Raw genomic sequence first — 18492 nt, forward strand, 5'->3', positions numbered from 1 at the left:
ATCTAGCTGCTCTGGTACTATTTTTTGAAAAGACTATCCATTCTCCATTGAATAACCTTGTCATCTTTGTCAAAAATCAATTGAACATGTAAAAAAAAAAATGTATGTATGAGTTTATTCCTGGATTCTCTATTCTGTTCATTGAGAACCACTACCAGGCTTTCTAGATTCTTCTAAGTTTATGGATGGATATACACTAAATCCTTCTCCAACTTTGGTCTTCTTTTTCAAAATTGTTTTTGCTAATTCTAAGTCCTTTGCAGTTCAACATAAATTTTAGAATTAGCTCGTCAATTTCTACCAAAAAATGCTTGCTGGGATTTTGATTGGAATTGCTTTGAATCTATAAATCAATTTGAGAAGAAATGACATTTTAACAGTGTTCAATTTTCTCATTTATGAACATGGTATATCTCATTTATGTAGGTCTTCTTTAATTTCTCTCAGCACTGTTTATAGCTTTTAATCATACAGGCGTTGAATTTATCCCTAACTATTCAATGTTTTATGCCATTTTAAATGGTATTTTAAAATTTCAATCTCCAAATGTTTGGTATTAATTTTTGTATATTGCCCTTATATCCTGCATCTTTAAGAAATTTGCTTATTAGTTCTAGTAGCTTTTTAAAAATATTATTTAGAATTTTCTATGTACATAATCACATCATCTGCCAGGAAAGATGGTTTTACTTTTATTCCAATCTGTATGCCTTTTATTTCTTTTTCTTGTCTTATTGGACTGCCTAGGACCTCTAGGACAATGTTGCATAGAAATGATGAGAGTGGGCATCTACGCCTTGTTCTCCATGGCAGGGGAAACATCCAGTCCTTCATCTCTACCTCTTCTTCTTAATAGCATTATGTTCTAGTTTGATGGACAGTGGTATGTTTTTACCTGAAGATACCAATTATAGGGTTAGTTTTATTTTTAACATTTCTTAAGCTCCTTGCCTTGTCTCTGCTTCTTCCAAGTTTTCTGTTTATTTACTTGTTGGTTTTGTTTTCCTTTTGTTTGCTTAATTTGTTTTTTCTCTTTCATGTTACGGCTTTTGTCAGATGGACTATGTCATTTGACTGGTTGTTCATATTTGAGAGTGAAGCACTGTAGACTGCTGGTTAGTTCCCAGATCCTTTTTTCCTGGGTACTTGGCTGCCCAGATAGAGATTACATTTCCTAGCCTCCTTTTGACTAGGATGTGGTCCTATAGCCAAGTTTTCATCAATAAAATGGAATGGAAAGTATATGTGTTGTTTCTGCCTCATTTGCTTAAAACAAAATTACTATCCTGGATTTTTTTCTGGTTTCCTCTTCCTGCAAGCTGGAACACATATGGGCCCATGACCATGGATAGATGAAGAGAATTCTTTAGGGGACGATAAAGCAGCAAGGTGAAAGGAACCTGGATCTTTGAAATACTGGTGGAGTAAAGAGTAATTAACTTCTATTTTCTTTAAGTCACTGTATTTTGGGGTCCCTTTGGCATAGCAGGAGCCCTGGTGGTACAGTGGGTAAAGTACTCAGCTGCTACCCAAAAGGTCAGCAGTTCAAACCCACCAGCCACTCCACAGAAGAAAGATGTGGCAGTCTGCTTCTGTAAAGATTTATAGCCTTAGAAACCCTATGGGTAGTACTACTCTGTCCTACAGGGTCGCTAAGAGTTGGAATGCTAGTGGGTTTGGTTTTTAATGGTTTTGGTCCGGCAACTTAGACTTTAATCAATAGCCCAACTCATATAAGCACTGGAAAGCTGAATGGAAGCTGCGTGTGGATGAGTGAGGCTTGTCCAGTGGTGGGCTTCACCCTAAGGCAGCGGTTCTCCAGGTATGGTTCAGGTAACACCGGGGTCCTTGAGACTCTCTCTGGGAGTACTTGAAGTCAAAATTATTTTCATGATAATACTAAATCATGATTTACCTTGTTCATTCTCATTCTCTCATAAATGTCCAGTAGAGCTTTTCAAGAGCATGTAAAAGCTTTTTGGGTTTCTTAATAACTTTTAAGAACGTAGAGGGGCCCTAAGATCAACAAATTTAAGAATGATTGCACTAGGGTGATCTGTCTGGGTTCTTTCATTGGGAATTCCAACAGCCAGGATCTGTAGGGTTTTTTCTTGTATTAGTTGGTTTCCCCACAGAGGAGTTATCCAGTCTCCTGCTTAAAAACTTTCAGGGATTTCCCACTGCACTTGAAATAAAATGAAACTCTTTAGCAAATCCTACAATATCTGTCATCTGCTTATTTCACCTTTGTAACCTCCTTTAACTCTCTCATTTATTCCTGTGGCTTCAGCCATATTTATCTTTACTCATGGTCCTTGCACTGTAGGGAAATGGCTCCACCATGGCACCCTGGCAACTATGTCTAGTCTCCACATAGGCCCCATAGGCATGAATCTCAGCTGAATCTAAGTCTTAGCTAAATATCTTGTAATCCTCCTAGAACATTAAGGAGACTTATGATAGGTCATTCTTGTTCATTTCCTTACCTATGGGGAAACCTGTCATGAGACAGTCTCTCATTGCCTTCAGGGTTTGGATGAGGTGTGAGGCTTGCTACCTTATCCCCCTAAGGATACAGCTGCAAGCTATGAAACTTCTTAGCTACAGCATGCCATTAGCTCCTCGGCAACAGGGTGTCCTGTCATCTGTGTTGCAGACATCTGGCCCCTTTTGTTTCAGTAATGCCCTGAGCAAGGGCCACTAGTTGCTGGCACCTTTGGCTACTCTTTTTTTCATTGCTTATGTTTACTGTCTGAATCTAAAAAGGGCTCGTTTTCTCTTTACCACTCAAAGCTATCGGTCCTGCCTTGCCTTGTATTTGACATGCTGTTATCTCTACTTGAATGCTCTTATCTCACTCCACCCAATCCTTCCCATGGCTGACTTCTTTAGATGGTGCCTTAAATGTCATGTCCACATAGAGGCCTCTTTGATCAGCTTGTCCAAAATAGACCCCTTGTGGCAGACACTGTTGGTTGCAATTCCAACATCTATTCCTCCTTTCCATTCTTGTTCCTTGCTAACAAGAGCCCTGATTTTGATTTGTTAGGGTATTGGGTGGTCATGTAGTTTAGGAGAAGCCAGGCCCCTCACTAGTCCCAGAAATTAACTCTTGATTTGTTGAGTCCAAACATGCCATTCCTTTGCCAGTGGTATCTGGTGGGTGATTCTGGGAAATTCTTTTCTTGCCTTCTGGGCCTTTGGTTATTGTTGCATGAGAATATTAAGCTTGGACCTTCTTTAGCCATCTTTTAACCTTGACAGGGCAAGTATGAGTACAAAAGTCAATACCTGAAGATGGCAGAGCCAAAAGATGAAGAGACCTGTGTTATTGATAACCTTGTTGAGCCGCTAAATTAATCAACCCCCAAACTACCCTACCATGGGACAACTTGTTATATGATATAATGTATTTTCTTATTGTTTAAGGCATTTGAATCTAGTTTTCTGTTGCTTGGAGTCAAAATCATCGTTACTGATTCACACACCCTCCTATCATCTGCCTATTTGCTTCATGACACTAGTCAACATTTCATACATATTTTTTTATTTACTTGTCATTTGTGTGCATACCACCATCTCTCACCCCAGAATGTAAACTCCATGGGGGCAGGGTCCTTCTATGTCTTGTTCATCACTGTATTCCCAATTTCTAGTCTGATGTCTGGGACATGATAGGTCTTCAATATATGGGTATTAAATGAAAGAAGAGATGTTCTATAATTGTTTGCTTTAGTTACTGCCCCTCCTCCACGTTGGCGTGAATCTACCTTCGTTTGGATATTATTTAGAGATCACCCCTTCCCACAGGTGGTAGTTATGGAGAAGCATAGGCTGTGGTATAGAACTACCTGTGATTTATCATCTGCATGACTGCAAGTTACCTGAGTTATCTGAATCTCCATTTCTTCATGTTCAAGATAGAGATATGAAAATAAGGTTAAAATAGATTGTGTATTTATGAAGCAACTGGTCCACAGTAGGTGTTCCAAGATATATTTGTTCTTACTGCCAACTTCTATGCCCATTGGGAAGGGTGCTCAAAGGAAATATACTCTATGTAGCAACAAACTGGACTGACTCCTAAAGCTGATGTGCCATTGGTGCACACTCCCTAATCTTCGCCTTCTCACAATTAAATTGTTCCCAAACACCTTCCTCAGCTTTCTTCTCCTTTATCCCCTCCATCTCCAGAGCATCCTGTCTTGTGTTTCCCTGGTCATGAATTGCCTAACCATTCTCCCTTCAATCCCCCTTTTCCTTCATTCATTCAACAAATATTTATTGAGTGCCTACTGTGTGCCAAGCAGTAGTATAGGTGCTGAGAATAGAATAAAGACAGTAGGCTGATACCCAGCTCTCAGAGTCTGCATTCTAGTGGTTAGAGGAAAAAGCTGTGCTTGGTTAGGGCAAACTCACACTGCCTGAAGAGTTCTGTTGTAAATATCACTACAACATTTAATTGTGCCAAATGGGGACAGGGAAGAGGGGCAGAAAGTCATGTAGGAAAATTAAGTTGAAAGAATACAATCCTTCTGGAGTCCAGAAATGAGCCTGGCTTCATTCAATTAAGTGTCCATAACATCACTTATATAGTATCCCAGCTAGGAAAGCAAAACCTGAATCATGAGGGATAATCAGACAAACCAAAATTAGAAACATTCTATTTCTAAAAAATGTCATAAAACGTAACAAAAGACAAAGGAAGGCTGAGAAACTTTTCTGGATTAAAGGAAACTAAAGAGATATGAGAACTTAATGCATTATTTGATCTTAGGCTGCATCCTGTGTTGGGGTTGGGAAGAAGAATCCTATAAAGTTCATCATCGGGTCAGTTGACTAAATTGAAACGCAGAAAGTAGCTTAACTCAAGTATTGTATCGATGTAAAATTTACCCAAATTATGTAACAGGATATTCCTTAAAAATCCACACTTTATTGTTTAGAGGTAAATTATTACGATGTAGTCAACTTACTCCCAAATAGCTCAGGGGTTTAAAAAAATAGATACATAGACAGACGAAACGATAAAACAAATGGAGTAAAATGTTAACAACCGGTGAATTTGAGTAAAGGGTACACATATATTCTCTGTGCTACTCCTGCAACTTTGCCAAATAAAACTTTTTTTAAAAAACTGTGTCCAGGGTACCCAGACTCTAAGCCAAGCCCCTGTGCTAACTCGTGCATGACCTTGAATGACTCCCTTCCCCTCTCTGGGCCTCAGTTCTCTAGTCCTGTTGGTTTCTAAGATTCCCTCTGGTTCTGGCAATCAATATCCATGACTCTAAAGACGTTTCCGGAAACCCTGGCGGCGTAGTGAGTAAGAGCTACTGCTGCTAACCCAAAGGTCGGCAGTTCAACTTCACCAGGCGCTCCTTGGAAACTCTATAGGGCAGTTCTACTCTGTCCTATTGGGTCGCTATGAGTCGGAATCGACTCGATGGCAGTGGGTTTCTTTTGGGGAATTTCGAAGACGTTTTCGGACGGGGCTTCGGAAAGAAGACGGCATCTCAGCTTCCTTCAAGGTCTCCCACCCACCAGTTGTTTTACGAAGGTACCCGTCCCTCTTCTCTCATCAGCCGTAGACTAGTCCCTGCCCTGCCCAGTCCGGTCACCAGCTGCTGGCACAGCCGTTTTATCCTGGGGTTCTAGGGGCGGCCTTCTTCGGATAGGCTCTAGCACCAGTTCAGGATAGGCATGTGCCCCAGGAACTACAACCCCCAAAAGGCTTTGCGGCAACCTCTCTGCGGTTACGTCCAAAGAGAAAACGCCTTTCTGCGCGGGGCTTCCGCTGCTTGACCTTTTGGGAATCGTAGTCCACCTCCGAAGAGCCGAGGAACCAGGGCAAGGCTGCAAACTACCCTTCCCAGAACTCACAGCGCTCCTCCTCACCAATCAGAGGCACGGATATTGGAAGGGGGCGGGAAAGAGGAGGAGCTGCCGGGCGCATGGGCAGTGTGTGGTTGGGGAATTCATGTGGAGGTCAGAGTGGAAGCAGGTGAGAATGGTGGAACGTGGTACAGGCCTGCTGGGGGTCTCTGCAAATTCCCCTTCCCTTGCATACACTCTTCGGGCGAGCGGGGTGCGTGCGTGGGTCCGCTTCGCAGGGGAAGGGAAAGAGGATGGGTTCGGGACGGGACAGGGGTTCCATAGAGTGAGGGAGGTGTGTATGGGGGCAGGGTGAGGAATAATCCAAAAACTTTTAGAAATGGAATAGCTGAAGGGGAAGGACCAGAAGTTCTGGGCTGCGGGAAGAAAGATTTAAATGCACGGAAAGAGCTCAAATTAGGTTCAAGAGTTGATGTCTAAAAGGGAAGATTTGAGACAGGGGAGCAAACGTTGGGGCGGGGCATCAAAGAACAAAACGAGAAAAAAAGTTAAAAGCTGGAGTAGGTTTTTAGTTAGGTCAACTCTGGTCCCGCCCACCCTACCTCAGCTCCACCCTACCAACACGTAAAGAGCGCTCTTTAGCTGTGAAGCTACTTAGAACCTTTATGCCCAAATCGGTTGTTATCTTGGTTCCAGAATGTCATCCAGCTCTTGCTTCCATAATAACAGTATTCTTAATACATAATGTTGAGAAGCGGTATGATGAGGGGTTAAGCTGTGCCTTCTAGAATTAGACCACCCTGCTCAAATCATGGTTCCACCACTGAATAGCTGTGTGATCTTAGGCTCCTCACCTAATGTGCTCATTTGCTCCACTTTCCTCATCTGTAATCATCTACTTCATTGAATTGTGAGAAATAAATTGCCACAGAACTCTGCCTGGTATAAATATTAGTAGTTATTTTTGTTGGAATCACTGTGTAGCACCTTCTTTGGGTTATTTTTCCAAACTGGAATTGGTTTCACAGAACAAGCCACACGACCTCTCACTCGGGCCTACTTGTCCAGGGAACAGGAGAGTTGTTTAGAATGCAGCGAAAAATTCTCCTTGGTATCAGGCTCGTGCCTTGGTCTTGCTGACTTCATGTTCCCATCATTGAGCCAAGTCCCCTAGACCCCCTTTTCTTTAACTGGTTTCAACTGAAGAAAAAGCACAGGAATTGGTACTGCATTTTTCCAAGCCATGGAGTTATTTATTAAGCACCCCTCAGTGGGAGAGTTAGAGCTCTCAGAAGTGGGAAAATAAATACCCAGGCTGAGAAGTGAATGCTTTGTCTCACAGAGGGCTTTCTCTGGGGGAGCTCCATTGTTTTATTTTGTTTTTACCTCTAGGTCTGAGTGGGCTAAAAGGCAAGATCCAGCAGAAGATATGGCTGCCAAGGTGTTTGAGTCCATCGGCAAGTTTGGCTTGGCCTTAGCCGTTGCAGGAGGTGTGGTGAACTCTGCATTGTATAATGGTGAGGCACTGAAGGATGGTGGGTCAGTGTCTTTTGCCAGAAGATTCCTGTTGACTGGTATAGCCCACATGACTCTTGTGATGGGAACTGTGTTTGTGACAAGAGGGCTTACCTACTGCCATTCCACACCAAGTATTTGCATTGTTATCAGAGCCTGGTGTTCTTTTGGCTGTAGGTTCTTCTGAGACGCATGATTCAAAAAGAGCTACCTGGCCCATTTGGCCCATTTGCTGGCTGGATATTTCCTGCTGTTGTTAAAGTTGCGGCACCACCCTGTATGCTTCAACAGAGTGTCAGGATTTCACTGGCTAGCTGAAATGGAGATAACTTGGTATAACCTTAGACCTATTTGGGTGACCTTGCCCTGAACAGGAGCTTTTGCTCTGCTGAAGTTGGGTAGTTCCAGAGAGAGTATCTTTGGGATGCGTTGTCCAGCTTTTAGCAGTGTGGCAGGGGTTTAAGCTGGCTTTTCGTCCACTTTACATTGTGGCCTTAAGCAAGTCACCTCACCTTTCTAGGTCTCAACTTCTTCATTGGTCAAGCAATGGCAATGAACTAGTTTATCTCTAAGACCCTTTCCAACTCCAACATTCTGTAACTTCCACCATGGAAAGCACGCAACAGGTTGACCTGCCTTGTGTGTGGCTGTATGATGAGAGGAGGATCACTTTCAGAGTGGAGATAAATGGAACGAACTATAGAGTCCAGAGGCAGGAACAGAAAGCAGTTGATCAGAAAAACTTACTTGGTTTATATGGCACGTCTTCATACTATGATCTTTTTGGCCACACCTGCACGACAAGACAGTACCACCATCACTGAACTTCTCTCTAAATCAGCAGGATAGCTCTATAACCCATTACAACCCTTAGAGAAACTGAGGTATTAGAAGAAGTGAAAAAAAAGAACCAGACCTGTTGCCATCGAGTCGATTCCAACTCATAGTGACCCTATAGGACAGAGTAGAACTGCCCCATAGAGTTTCCAGGGAGTGCCTCGTGGATTTGAACTGCTGACCTTTTGGTTAGCAGCCGTAGCACTTAACCACTATGCCAACAAGGTTTCCATTAGAAAGGATTGGAACCTTTTAAATTTTAGGATTCCCATGGTGAGAGTATAGCTTCTGGGACACTGGGTTAAATTGGAGCCAGGATTAAGCATAGTAACAGTAAAGACCTCAGTGAGTTTTTGAAAGAAGGTTAGGAAGTCATTTCTTGAAATACATTGGTGGTGATTTGGGGAGGGGATGGTTAATCAGAAAATCAGCAACCAGTTCTTTCAAGGAGAAAGGACTCTGAGGAACAGATCCTATTACCAAAGTCCTTGGGGAGACACGTGGGACAGGAAGTGAGTACTTAGTTTTGTAGCTATTTAGAGACCTTTAGAGACCAGAAGTGCAGGAAGACAGAGCAGGAGAGGGGAGACTTAATAAATGAACAGAAAGCACCAGGGATCTTTCAAAGACATGATCCTCTTTGGCTAAAGGGTGAGGGAGCTTTTCTGACCTGTCATTATCCTTCTTCCTAGTGGATGCAGGGCACAGAGCTGTCATCTTTGACCGGTTCCGTGGAGTCCAGGACATTGTGATAGGGGAAGGGACTCACTTTCTCATCCCTTGGGTACAGAAACCAATTATCTTTGACTGCCGCTCTCGACCACGTAACGTGCCAGTAATCACTGGTAGCAAAGGTGAGTCTTGTCTTACCTGTGGGTCAGCTGAAGTAGGGAGTGTGGGAAGGGCGCTGTGCTGGTTCATCAAGTCCAGAAACATCTGTGGGGCACTGGGATCCAGAAGAAGGGGAGATCAGACTTCACATAATAAGAGTTCCTAGCATGTTTGCCCTGAAGAGTTTAATGTGGATTCATACAAAGAAATGATGTATATACTTAAGGTGTACACAGAGATAACTGTACAAATTTAGAGAATACACAATAGGTACATCTTAAGAGCTCTAGGTAGAGACCTGATTTTAAAGGAATCTAAATGCGTGTTTTACCCGGCTTAGTTGACGTTTCCCATCAGTTTTTGTTCCCCAAAGTGACTGCATAAACCAATCTCTAGCTGTTCTGTTTGTCTTTGTAGCTTACTTTACCCTTTGCCTTGCTTTCCAAGGCCCCTGTTGCCAGTGGTGCTGACCTCATGTTGTTATCTCCCTGGCTGAGGCCACATCCCTGAGAGCAGTCTCCTAGTGTCGGTGATACTCCACTGGATTTCCATTCTAAGCCAAAACGAATTGCTCTTCCTGTTCTTTCTCACACTGCACGTAGAGGTGCACGCAGGAAATGGACTCACAGGTCTGGCTCAGCAGTGGCATTTCTACACATGAAGAGGAGAGGGTCACGTGGACGTTGGTTTATTATTTTGATAATACTCAAGGACTTCGGTGCTATTCCTCAGCAGATGTTTGCTTACTGTGGTGTGCCAGGCTTTGTGCTGGGTTGGAGGATGGGGAGTAGTTCACAGATGACTAGGGAGCTCAGTCTGACTGGGGAGATGGGCATGTGAACAAGCAGTTACAGTAGAGTGTGATGAGTACTGAGGTCAAGGTCATACGGAGTGTAGTGGGAGCACAAAAGAGAAAGCGACTAACTTCCACGGGTGACTGGGACATTTGCGCTGGGTCTTAAAGAATGAGAAGTGTGTCAGGTGAAGGAGCGGGGGAGGGTAAATTGCATTTCCCAATCTGTTCTATAGCTCCGGGCCAGGGAGACAAAGAAGCTGCCTGCTAAGGTTTGACTTACCTACTCCAAAGGGGAAATAAGAGGTGGAGTGGGAGTAATTGAAAAACATACAATTTTAACTTAAAAACTTAGCTGTAGACTTCTCGCCTCTTTTGGGTTTCTTTCTGTACTGTTTTGTAATTGTTCTAAAGGTACATTGTGTGTCCATTTCCAGAACTATTGATCAGACTAGCTGGAGATTAGGGACATGCTTTCCCCGTCTCTCCAGGTGCCTGGCTCAGGACCATATCTCATTGCATGAGCCATATTGTTTATGACCATAAGCAGGCTGTGCCCATACTTTAGCTCTGAGCAGGCCTGAATTGTCAGGTGAAAGGTATAATTGCCTTCCCTGGGTCCTGTGACTTGGCCAAGTAATGAGAAGTGGTCTGTAGATCAGTCTGAGAACCTCTACATCTGTCCGCAATTGACAGAGTGCTGCTATAGCTATCGTGTCCTTCAGTCTCCCCCAGCATTCCCACAGGACCTTGAAGGCAGATGGACCTATCCCTGTTCTCACAGACAAGGAAATGAGCCCACATTGGCTCAGCAAGGCCACATAATTAGTAAATTAGTAATTAGTAAACAGCAGGGTGAGACCACTAGACCTTTGGACCACTAGTGCAGTGCTGTTTCCGCTGCCTCCACACTGACCTCTCTGAGGCATACTCCTGATTTGGGCCACATCCATGAGGCTCTGGAAAGACCTCACCCTAGAATTCTTCGCATTGGCCTGTTTTCTTAAGATGTTCAATGTTCCGAACATCTCATGGCACCTATTAGACGTACAATCATAATTGCATATATCAGAGGGCATTCAGGACATACTGAAAAAGCTGCCGTCACCAGAAACCTTTAAGAAGTTCCTAACTCTGTGATGCTCTGCTGAGTTCTCTACAAAGGAAACCACACATATCTACTCCTTGCCCTCTAGGGTCTTGTAATCAGCAAATTTACTTATAAATACTTAAAAAGACAAATTTGGCGCAGAAGAGGTCATGTAAAAGGCCGCTCGTTTCCCCCGTGTGGTTTTTATTTTTAACTCCAGCGCTTGTTCCCTCCCCTAAGATTTACAGAATGTCAACATCACGCTGCGCATCCTCTTCCGGCCAGTTGCTAGCCAGCTGCCGCGCATCTTCACCAGCATCGGAGAGGACTATGATGAACGTGTGCTGCCGTCCATCACGACAGAGATCCTCAAGTCCGTGGTGGTGAGTGCACAGGGCCCCTCCACCTGCAGCCTAGCCCGCAGCTCCACAGTGTTGCTGAGGGGCAGGAAGAGCTTGGTAGTGGTTGGTTGGGATGTGGCTGTGTAGTTCCCTGGTTCCTTTTCTGCCTTCTCATTATCTTGTCCTGCTTCTCTGCCCACCCCCCCTTTGGTGCCAGGCTCGCTTTGATGCTGGAGAACTAATCACCCAGAGAGAGCTGGTCTCCAGACAGGTGAGCGATGACCTCACGGAGCGAGCGGCCACCTTTGGCCTCATCCTGGATGATGTGTCCTTGGTAAGATCCACAGGGAGGCCGTGGGGAAGGGTGTGCAGCTCTTGTTGAGCTGCCTGGCTCCATTTCTGGACAGGCAGTATTAGGTCCTGCCTCCTGCCTTCCTGGATGTGAGACTTGAAAACATGAGGCGGTTTCCTCGGGTTGGTTTTCAGGTTAGGGTTCTGTTACCCCCGCTCTGCCACACACATTTTTCCCCTCACCTCTGATCCTACCCAAATGGTCCCAAACCACTAGATTTTTCACCTTCTCAACAATGTGAGCGTTCCCCAGCAATGGAGGTCTTGTTAACACTGTTTGACGCAGGAAGAAACTGCCTGGTAGAGACTAGAGAACAGCTCAGTCTTTTTTCCCCTAGCTCAGACCTCCCTGCCTGACCTCTGGGAATTTTCTAACACTTCTGGCCTGAAGCTCTGGGAACCCCCAGTGAAAGGTGATAGAGTGTAAATGAGTGGCTGCTCCCCCAGAGCTGGGTATGGAGGGGCAAGGGACATCTCTGAGGCGTCAGCTATCCTCCTGGGACGTTATAGTCTGTGTATTTATAAGACATTGAATGTCATAACTCAGAAAACCATACAGGCAGGATAGCATTTCAGATCGAGGAGGGTGAGGGGAAAGGGTCGTGTTTCTAGATTCCCTGGGAAAAGTCATCTGGAGTGATTTGTTCGGGCAGGGAGGTAAGTGTTTCCTGTTCAGTTCTCCTGTGCATCGCTAGGAAAAGGCACCATTTCCCCCCAGCATCTGTGCAGCTGTTTAAACAGCCGCACTCCACAGCACACAGCACCTAGTCTAACCCGCAGGGCACTGCTCCACCTCGCGTTAATTGCTTAATGTGGAAGGACTCGTGGGCTCCCTCTACTGGCAAGATTCCAGGCTGCAGCCATTTGGCTCTGAATAAAGCAATTTCTCAGGCTTTTCCCCAGTTACTGTTAACCTGAACACCTTGGCTGGGAGAAAATGCTAAGTAAAACCTAAGAAAAAGCTTGGCATTTTGCTGGACCGTAACCACATACTCCATTCTGGGGGAATGTGGGCTGACCACAAGAAACTGTATCTAAGAAGTGTAAGAAGAAAATGAGATTTCATGGGGAATTTGCTGCCCTCAACTGGCCCTTTTGGAAATAGATTTTACTCTTTAATTACACGTTTCGTTTTTCATTTCTCAGGGTTGCATGTTCTTCCCCAAGCTTTGAGCAAGAGTCCAGAAATGGAGCAGGCAAAGTAGAACAGCTGCAGTTTAAGAGGGAGGGGTGTTAAAAATCCTGGGAGAAAGTGGGCCCAGGATTTAGTCTTCAGGAGAGGTTTGGGCCTGCTTGTGTTTAAGAAAGCAGGGGTTGGGAAGGTGGAGGAGGAAATGAAACAAATAGGAACTTGATAGAAAAGCCAGGACTTTTCTTTCCTTTATTTTTTTTCCTTTTTAATAAAAAGCTATTTGAGTAAGTAAATCACTGTAGACTAGGCATTAGGAGTTCTGAGATTTTATCCCGTTGCTTGCACTATCAGGGACAGTCACTTCAGCCAAGTCTCAGTTATTCATGGTATTAGAGAAAAGAAATTTATGGATAATTGGAATTTTAAACCCTCACCCTGACCAATGGCTTTACCTGCCTCCTCCTCGTTTTTTGAAAGCCTTTACCAGAGCCACTCATGTAGAGAATAGATGAGTTCTACTGTCTCCCTCTTCCTCTTCCTGTTTTGTGGTGGAGGTGCTGTGAGAGAGGAGCGGACTGGTTAATCTATAAGCAGGGAGCATCAGGTTCTGGAATTTCTGAGAACCAGCTGCATCCCCCACTCTCAGGGGCTCCGTTTTCCATCTGGCCTCCTTTGGGGCTTTTTGAATAGGGAATCAAAGGACCTTGGAAGAGCACTAGTCGATGGTGGGGGCCCTAGAGCCTCCAAATCTGCTCCCGAGAGAGGTGGTCTACTGAGTAGCACGTTCTGGTGCCCGTGGGCCCGAGCAGAAGCACTGGGTACCTGAGATTGCCATACTAAGGGTGACAAGATGATGGACAGGAGCAGTTTGGGCAGCCAGGGATTCTGGGGTATGAACTCACTTTGGACAAGGATGTGGAGGTGGAAGGGTGTTCTGGCCCTGTGGATGCCTCCAGCTGCTAGAGCCATCCCTGGCCTCTTCCTTCCACCAGCCACGGGGGCCTCACAGCAGTGCTATCTAAGCAGTTACACCGCCTCTTCTTTTGCTCACTCTCTCCCCGTAGACGCATCTGACCTTCGGGAAGGAGTTCACAGAAGCAGTAGAAGCCAAGCAGGTGGCTCAGCAGGAAGCAGAGAGAGCCAGATTTGTGGTGGAAAAGGTGAGTGTTCCACCAGATGGCAGGAGCCTCTCTTTTCCCTTTCTCCTCTGCTCAGCTTCCCCATTTGCTGGGTGGCCTGGAAATTTATCATCTGTCATCTCTTTGTCCGAGATAATTGGAAAGGGATTTGAAGGTATTGTGCTCCTACAATCAGTTCCAGAGTCTTTGGGGGCTAGTCAGGGATATGTGAAGTTATGTTCTGAAACCACTGAAGAGGCATTTTTTTCCCACTTCCCTAGGATCAAAAACAGTCCCCTACAAATCAAAATGTTTCTCCTGGAATGTTTTCAGCTTCACTGGGAAGTCATTTTTAACCGGGTTACATAGTGAAAGCTGACAGCTAGAAAGGATCAAAGGTTGTGCCAGATGTGCTGTCATCACTAGATTTTTTTCAAGCACTAAATCCATCCAGATGTGTCAGTGTGATGGGGTACAATGTATTTGCATAGCAGCCTGGTCTTCCTGGCCTTGGCAAAAAAAAGGTGTGCTTATTTCTTGCTGTCCCCTCTCTCCACCATCACTTCAATTATTCCTAATCTGAGACCCCTTAGTCCTTAGAACCAGGGAAAAGAGGAGGCTGACATTTAATTTCGGAGCCTGAAAATTCCATTTGGGCAAGAACTTTTTTTTTTTTTTTTTGCTTTGTCTCTACCGCGTCTCCAGAGCCTAGAATAAGTCTAGAGCTGTGCTGATCATACTGGGTACTCAAGAAATATTTGTTTTGAATTGCGTTCATCTCCGAGAGGCTTGATTCTGTACTTTTCTCCCATGCGTCCGAAGAACATGCATAGCAGATAGATGTGATCCTGTCGATAACAGGAGGGAAGGCCTAAGAGACCTCATTCTGGGGGCTGGGTTCCTGGTCAGGAACTGCTCAGAGGAAGCACCTGTGAGAGTCACAAATGCAAACTGCACTTCTTAGCTACCCTGGTTTTGATGAAAGTCGTTCTGACGTGGCACCAAGGAAGGATGAGCCTGACGGTTGATTCCACCTCTCTTTTCCCATGGCCTTGGATCCTCCAAGCTCAGAGTAAGGTGGCTGAACAAGGTTGCTATTAATGAGAACTTGGAAGTAAGACAGATATTTATACAGCCAGCAGATATGTATCCCTATAATTATCCAAAGTCGGCATTAAAAGAAAGAGGAGGATTGGGCGGAAAATGTGCTTGTTGACCCCATCAGGAGGAGAGGGAGATGGAGACAGCTAAATTCCCCAGGGCTCTTCAGGAACCAGTGAAAGTGCCCAAGGAGGCCCTTCCTTGGCCATGGTGGCCTGACATCCAGTGCCCTGAGGTCTGACCTTGGTCTCTCCCCACCTCCACTCTTAGGCTGAGCAGCAGAAGAAGGCAGCCATCATCTCTGCCGAGGGCGACTCCAAAGCAGCTGAGCTGATCGCCAACTCGCTGGCCACCGCAGGGGACGGCCTGATTGAGCTGCGCAAGCTGGAAGCCGCAGAGGACATCGCGTATCAGCTCGCTCGTTCTCGGAACATCACCTACCTGCCACACGGGCAGTCAGTGCTCCTCCAGCTGCCCCAGTGAGGCTGCTCTGCCCACGCCTCTTTGGGCAGACTTGGCCACAGTCCTGTTGATTCTTAACACAGCCTTCCTTCTGCCCCCATCCCAGAAATCACTGTGAAATTTCATGATTGGCTTAAATAGTGAAGGAAATAAAATCAATTCAGGTCTCTAATTACCAAATGAAGCTCTTCTTTCCATACCCATTCACTTTTTTATCCACCCCGCCCCTTAACCCCACTACCAAAAACTGCCAGGTGTCTATGCACTGGCTTTGGGGACTGCAGGCACTTCAGCCTAGGTACTTGGCGATTGGCAGAAGAAAGGCAGGGCAGCATATGTGATTGACTGGGAGCGCAGTTCTTGGTTTCAGTAAACTTGTAGCCTCAAGCTATCCTTTAGAGAAGATTTGAGGAAGATGGCACACACAAATGAACTGAGAAACCAGGTCTCCGTGTTCCAGCGTTGCTGCACAGAGGAGCTGAAGAAGGCCTGGGGGGGTCAGAGAAGAAGTAGCCTGTCTCTTACCGTAAGGCTGCTTGTCTTTCACTGTGGGACCAGCGGAAGCAGGTGTGTGCAAACAGGGCATGGATTGAAGGATCTGCCCCTGTTGAGGTGGGTGGGCCTGATTTTGCTACCCCCCCAGGGTCCTAAGATTGGGATGGACTTGGATAGGTGAGAGAGGAGTCCTGGACTGAGATGTGAGACCTGTGGAAGGCTTCCGCTGCCCCTCCCGCCTTGGTCCCCCTCAAATACTCAACGGAATTCCAGCTTGAAGGATTGCATCCTGCTGGGGCTGAATGAACCTGCCAAAGACGTGTGTGTCCTGAGTTCCTGGCTCCCTCATTCCAGCCTGCCCTTCTAGTGGGCCCTGTGCCTGCACTTTGAAGGAAACAGCCCTGGGAAAAAACGAATGTGTGTAAACTGTCAATAAATGACACCCAGACCTTCCAGTGCAGCCTTATGGGTATGTGTTTTTGTTTGTGGGAGCCATGGGACCAGAACAGAGTGTTCTAGTCGTTTTTGTGTGCACATGTTTGTATCACCAGCTGGGACAGAGTCTCCAGCAAGGCAGAAAACGCTTTGGTTTCAAAAAATGCTTTGTGCTGTGTTCCAGAGCCATCCCAAGCCTGAAATGAATCTTAGTGGTTTGGGGTGAGGTTTATCAGGAGATGGGTACTTAGACAAGAGGGGACGAGTGGGTAGAGGTTGGTTAACTTTCCGTGTGGCTTTTGGTACCACTGTCCCTAACTGGGGAAACCCCGACGGCCTAGTGGTTAAGAGCTACATCTGCCAACCTAAAGGTCAGCAGTTTGAATCCACCAGGCGCTCCTTAGAAACTATGGGATAATTCTACTCTGTCCTGTAGGGTCCCTATGAATCAAAATTGACTCAACAGCAGTAGGTTATCCCTAACTGGGAATGAAAGGCCTGCCCACAACTGTCAGCAACACCTTCCCCCATGCAACTGCCAAAAAATGCACGTGTCATGTGGCCCTCAGTGCGCTCTCGTTTGACTTTGACATATGTTAGACGACTTGAATTCTCTACGGTAGGTTTATGCTGCCTACTCTTTGACCAACGGGGAAACGACTTGGCATTTGGGGCGGGGGAGCAAGTGTGTGCATTTTGGATGGTGCGGAGGTTAAACCTGGGCCTGTGATGCACGCTGTGCTAGTTACCCACCTCATGTCCTTTTAACAACAAGTGGAAACAACACACATGGAGCACACAGCATCGGCTGGGCTCTAACCTCTGCTCTCAGTCATGCCTGTGCCCACCACCTGGCCGCCCAGGGCTCTGTAAGAGGTCTGCAGGCAGCTCTCTGACATGATTCTGCATTTCCTGTCCCAGAATGATAGGGCCAGCTGTCAGCTGGGGAAGAGGGAGACCTGATGCATGGATTTAGGGTGGAGCTGGGGGTTGAGTTATCCCAATCCCTAAACACTGCATCTCTCCCAGGGCCTCTGGACACAGATCTAGTTCCTTCCCATCCAGCCTCCTCCCCATAAACTGTGTAACGGGCCCCTGACCCTCAGCTGAACCGCTAACCTCCCAGCAAAAGCCTCACCCTGATGTTTCCCTGTGCCACCATCTCGCCATCTCCCTGCCAGCTCCTTCCGTACCATCTATCTCAGGCCTCGGAATGCCTCGTGGTGTTTTGCTGGCAGAACACGAGGCCTGCAAATGATGAGGAGCCCGGACTCAGTGTGACAAAGACTGCAGCAGAAAGAGTGTAGTTCCTAAATAAGTTCCAGACCAACTTCCACGCTGCGGCCTTTTCCTGCCGTTTATTGCTTTGGACACCCTTTGGGGGGGCCAGGGTAGGAGGCTTCTCTCTCTTCCCCAGGCCCTTTTTAAAAGAGCAGTTGCATTTCCTGCATTTGGCGGCCGATTGGGTTTCATGCTTCAGGTGTTGGTAAGGGAGCCTGAGCTGAAAAGCTCCCTTCCTGGCTTCTGGGTTCCTTCTGCCTTCAGGTCAGCCCTTTCAGCAGCAGGTCAGTTTCCTGCTGGTTCTGCCGTTAGCCTCCCTGCCATAGATGGCAGGGGCACATCCCAATGGCAGGCTGGGGGCCTCCTGCTCTGCGTTGGCTTCCGCTGAGTAATTCCTTTCACAAATGTTCAGCGCTTGTTAACTGGCTGCTTAGCGCAGGAGTCCCTTGATGGCCTCTGGGTTTCTCCAGAAGCTGCCACAATGGGCCTTTATCAGCCCAGGATTCTCTGAGCCTTGGATCAAAAGCAATGTCCTGTTCAGGAAAGGGACAGAGCAGGAAGTGTCTTCCTCTGTCTCTCGTTTGCTCAGGCTGAATAGTTCCTTTGTTCAAGCTCTGAGGGATTGCTTACTAAGAAGGCAATGGACCCTGGACAGGGAGATGAGAGGAAAAACCCTCACAGGGTTGCCGTTTCCTTACTTTTGTTAGTTTTAGGTAAATTCTGCCAGTGTGGACTGATGGCACGGAGCAGTCTTGTGATCATCCCCAGGTGGGGATGGGGAAAGACAATGGAATCCTGATTTAGCAAATGCTGTGACTCAGTGGCATTGGGGTTTGGTATTCTGGTAGGTATTCTCTGCTTTCAGCCAAGATCCATCT

At 46.1% G+C, this 18492-nt stretch overlaps 1 protein-coding gene across 2 annotated transcripts; it reads left to right on the top strand.

Moving 5' to 3' along the window:
• The first annotated feature begins 5954 nt into the window (after nt 1–5954).
• On the top strand, nt 5955–16351 carry PHB1 (prohibitin 1). Of its 2 annotated transcripts, none has more exons than XM_049860900.1 (7): nt 5955–6001; nt 7225–7349; nt 8877–9038; nt 11139–11281; nt 11457–11573; nt 13787–13882; nt 15212–16351. In XM_049860900.1, the coding sequence occupies exons 2-7, from the start codon at nt 7262–7264 to the stop codon at nt 15422–15424; spliced, it is 819 nt and encodes a 272-aa protein (XP_049716857.1). In that variant the 5' UTR covers nt 5955–6001; nt 7225–7261; the 3' UTR covers nt 15425–16351. The 2 variants fall into 2 exon arrangements, with proteins under 2 accessions (XP_049716857.1, XP_049716858.1); XM_049860901.1 differs by lacking the exon at nt 5955–6001 and adding an exon at nt 6012–6085.
• The last annotated feature ends 2141 nt before the right edge of the window (nt 16352–18492 follow it).

The sequence above is a fragment of the Elephas maximus genome, chromosome 19 (assembly GCF_024166365.1).
Source record: "Elephas maximus indicus isolate mEleMax1 chromosome 19, mEleMax1 primary haplotype, whole genome shotgun sequence".
NCBI lineage: Eukaryota > Metazoa > Chordata > Mammalia > Proboscidea > Elephantidae > Elephas > Elephas maximus.